Source organism: Mandrillus leucophaeus, unplaced genomic scaffold, assembly GCF_000951045.1.
Source record: "Mandrillus leucophaeus isolate KB7577 unplaced genomic scaffold, Mleu.le_1.0 Scaffold189, whole genome shotgun sequence".
NCBI classification, from domain to species: domain Eukaryota; kingdom Metazoa; phylum Chordata; class Mammalia; order Primates; family Cercopithecidae; genus Mandrillus; species Mandrillus leucophaeus.
Window position 1 is genome coordinate 872,040 of NW_012101909.1, and position 3,995 is coordinate 876,034.

The 3,995-nt window shown below is 45.6% G+C and overlaps 1 protein-coding gene across 1 annotated transcript in view; it reads right to left on the minus strand.

Moving 5' to 3' along the window:
• Positions 1-2,649: 2,649 nt before the first annotated feature.
• Positions 2,650-3,995, minus strand: part of HAUS1 (HAUS augmin-like complex, subunit 1) — a 63,143-nt gene continuing 61,797 nt past the window's right edge. The window contains exon 9 of the mRNA XM_011978085.1: positions 2,650-2,702. Within this exon, the coding sequence (XP_011833475.1) occupies positions 2,673-2,702 (30 nt within the window). The 3' untranslated portion in view covers positions 2,650-2,672. The remainder of the gene's footprint in view (positions 2,703-3,995) is intronic.

The following is a 3,995-nucleotide window of genomic DNA, read 5'->3' on the forward strand; positions in this document are numbered from 1 at the left end:
GGGGGTATATAAGGTACATACGGCCAGTCTCTGCCTGCAGACAACTAAGACTGTCAGAGGTGTTTGAACTAGAACGACTCCATCTTGAATAAGGGCAGAGTAAAATAAGGGTGAGAGCTACTGGCTACATTCCCAGGAAGTTAGGCATTCTAAGTCACAGGATAAGATAGGAGGTCGCCACAGACACAGGTCACAAAGATCTTACTGATAAAACAGCATGCAGTAAAGAAGCTGACCAAATCCTACCAAAACCAAGATGGTGACGGAATTGACCTGGTTGTCCTCACTGCTCATTATAAGCTAATTATAATACATTAGCATGCTAAGAGACACTCCCAGCAGGGCCATGACAGTTTACGAATGCCATGGCAACATCAGGAAGTTACCCTATATGGTCTAAAAGGGGAGGAACCCTCAGTTCCAGGGTAATTACCCATCCTTTTCTAGGAAAACTCATGAATAATCCATCCCTTGTTTAGCATACCATCAAGAAATAACCATAAAATAGCCAACCAGCAGCCCTCAGGGCTGCTCTGCCTATAGATTGTTTTATTCCTTTCTTTTCTTTCTTTTTTTTTTTTTTTTTTTTGAGATAAAGCTTCACTCTTGTTGCCCAGGCTAGAGTGCAATGGTACAATCTCAGCTCGCTGCAACCTCCACCTCCCAGGTTCAAGTGATTCTCCTGCCTCAGCCTCCCAAGTAGCTGGGACTACAGGTGCCCACCACCACACCTGGCTAATTTTTTGTATTTTTAGTAGAGACAGGGTTTCACCATGTTGGCCAGGCTGGTCTTGAACTCCTAGCCTCGGGTGATCCACCAACCTCAGCCTCCCAAAGTGCTGAGATTACAGGCATGAGCCACTGCGCCCGGCCTGTTCCTTTACTTTCTTAATAAACTTGCTTTCACTTTACTGTATGGATTCACCTGGAGTTCTTTCTTGCGCAAGATCCAAGAACCCTCTCTTCGGGTCTGGATTGGGACCCCTTTCCGGTAACAAGACCTGTTAGTGAAATAATCAGAGGCCAAGCAAGGTGGCTCACACCTGTAATCCTAGCACTTTGGGAGGCTAAGGTGGAAGGATTGCTTGAGCCCAGGAGTTCAAGACCAGTCGGGGCAACATAGGGAGACACTGTTGTCTCTCAAAAAAAAAAAAAAAAAAATCAGCTGGGCGTGGTGACGTGTGCCTGTAGTCCCAGCTACTCTGGAGGCTGAGATGTGAGGATCACTTGGGCCTGGAAGGTCGGGGCTGCAGTGAGCCGTGATCTCACCATTGCACTAAGCCTGGGTAACACAGTAAGACCCTGTTTCAAAAAAACGAAAAAAGAAGCAAACAGACCAGTTCCTGAATGAGTTGCCTTCACTACAGGAAGCCTTACCTAAGGCAAAAATATGAACCCAAAGTTTACCTTCGGTGTGCCCTTCACTGCTATGCTCATGACCTCTTAAACCCAGCCAGTGCCTTCTCTTATCATTCAAGGCCCCAGGACCTCAGCCCTCTTTGCCCCTCCTGATTTCCAATAACCACACCTTCCTGGCCTAGGATTCAATCTCTAAGGCTTCCATACCCCATGTCTTAACAACAATTAATTACAGAAACTAATTCTTACTAGAGTGGTAGCTGACTAATATTGCCCTTCCCAGGTGACAAAACACTTCTGTCCATCTAAAACAAACACTTCTCTAGAAGCAGTCAAGGAGTGACATACAGGGTAGGAATTTCAAAGAGTAAGGCAGGTCAGCTCGGGAGAGGGAGATCTTTTTGTTGAGTCACGTTTTTTGTTTTGTTTTGTTTTGGTTTGGGTTTTATTTTTGAAGACGGTCTCACTCTGTTGCCCAGGCTGGAGTGCAGTGGCGATCACAGCTCACCTCAGTCTCGACTTCCCAAACCAGGTTTTTTGTTTTGTTTTTTCCTCACTGCAACCTCTGCCTCCCAGGCTCAAAGAATTCTCCTGTCTCAGCCTCCCTAGTAGCTGGGACTACAGGCACACACCATCATGTCCGACTAACTTTTGTATTTTTAGTAAAGACAGGGTTTCACCATATTGGTCAAGCTGGTCTCAAACTCCTGACCTCTGATGACCCACCCACCTTGGCCTCCCAAAGTGCTGGGATTACAGGTGTCAGTCACCACACCCGGCATCCAAGCCAGGTTTTATAGAATCCTCAAATCATAACATTCTGGTGGCCTAAGAAGGCCAGTCTAACACACACACGCTTGTGGATTCTTACTGATTCACGAATCCAACTATTTTCTAGTCCTGGTGTACCAGGAACCAGGAAAATACAAAGCTCTATAATTTATTTATTTATTATTATTATTTTTTAATTTTTAAAAAATGTTTGAGTCTTACTCTGTCACCCAGGCTGGAATGCAGTGGCGCAATCTCAGCTCACTGCAACCTCCGCTTCCTGGATACAAGTGATTCTCCTACCTCAGCCTCTTGAGGAGCTGGAACTATAGACATGCACCCCCACACCCAGCTAATTTAACTCTAGAATTTATAATACAAAAAGACAAGAATAACTCAAAGGAAAAGAACAATAAGAAGACAATTGAGCTGGGTGCAGTGGTCCACACCTATTATCTTAGCTACTCTGGAGGCTGAGGCAGGAGGATCATGTGAGGCCAGGAGTTTGAGACTACAGTGAGCTATGATTGCTCCACTGCACTCTAGTTCTGGATGACAGAGCAAGACATCATCTCGAAAACATAAACATAAAAAAAAAATTTAAATTTAAAAAAAAAGGACCGTTGAGAGCTAAAGCTAAATCTGTGCTATTGATATTGTTAGAGCTATATTAATTCACAGAGGGAAAATGTCATTGTGGAAATGAGTCCACAATGGACTCATAGTATGGAAAGAGTCCCACACTATTATGGGATAGACTGAGTCTAAAGTGTAGATAGAATACAAGTATGGAATGTTCCAGGCCTTTCCAAAGGGTAGTGAAAAGGTTCCCCTGGAACTCTTTTCTTACTTTTCCAAAGATTTCCACTTAATTTCAGAAGCTTCTAGAATCTATCTCCTCAAATCCATCCAACCTTTGGGGTTATATTGATGGCAGGGAGTGACCATAACCCTAACTGGGGGTGGGGGGGGGGCACTGCCACAAGAACTGTAGGAAACTTGTTTCCATTCTAGCAGGTCATGATCCTTTTATAATCCTGTTCCTTCAGCCTGTCCTTTGAGAGAGGTGTGTTCTCAGCTAAAAACTCTAAATTGGTATTGTTGAACTGGAAGAGTCAGGAAGGCTCAGGGGACAGCTTATTATCATGCAAGGCCCAAAAGAGATTGCCCCTGGCTACAAGGGGGTGGGAATGTACAGTCACTGCCAAGGCCACTCATCCCTGCCAGTGGGCCTGCCAGAGTTTTGTAGCAGCAAGAACTCTGTACCACTCATGGCTCACCCCAACCAGTTCTAGGAGCTCGGCAGAGGCCCCGGCTGCTGAAAGGCTGCCTCTGCCCTGCTCACATCTCTCCCTGAAACAAGCACTGTTTGTTGTTGCTTTGTCTTCTCCTCAGTTATCCTCCTGGGACTGCCCCCAGAGGGCTGACAAGAATTGTATGCTGGGTTCTGGACAGAAATAGAGCTGTAATTAAACACTAATTAATAAGGCTACACTCTGCCCACTTTCTTGTTGCTAAAAGTCACTAGTTCCTGACCATTTGCATTGCCTTTTTGCCTACAGGTAGGATCTCTGACATTAGGGTCATAAGACTAATAATTGATTTGCATCCCCATGGTTCCTGGCTGGAGTGCAGTGGCACTACCCTATCTCAACTCACTGCAACCTCCGCCTCCTGGGTTCAAGCGATTCTCCTGCCTCAGCCTCCTGAGTAGCTGGCATTACAGGCATGCACCACCACACCCGGCTAATTTTTTGTGTTTTTAGTAGAGACAGGTTTTCACCATGATGGCTAAGCTGGTTTCCAACTCCTGACCTCAAGTGATCCACGTGCCTCGGCCCTCAAAGTGCTGGGATTACAGGTGT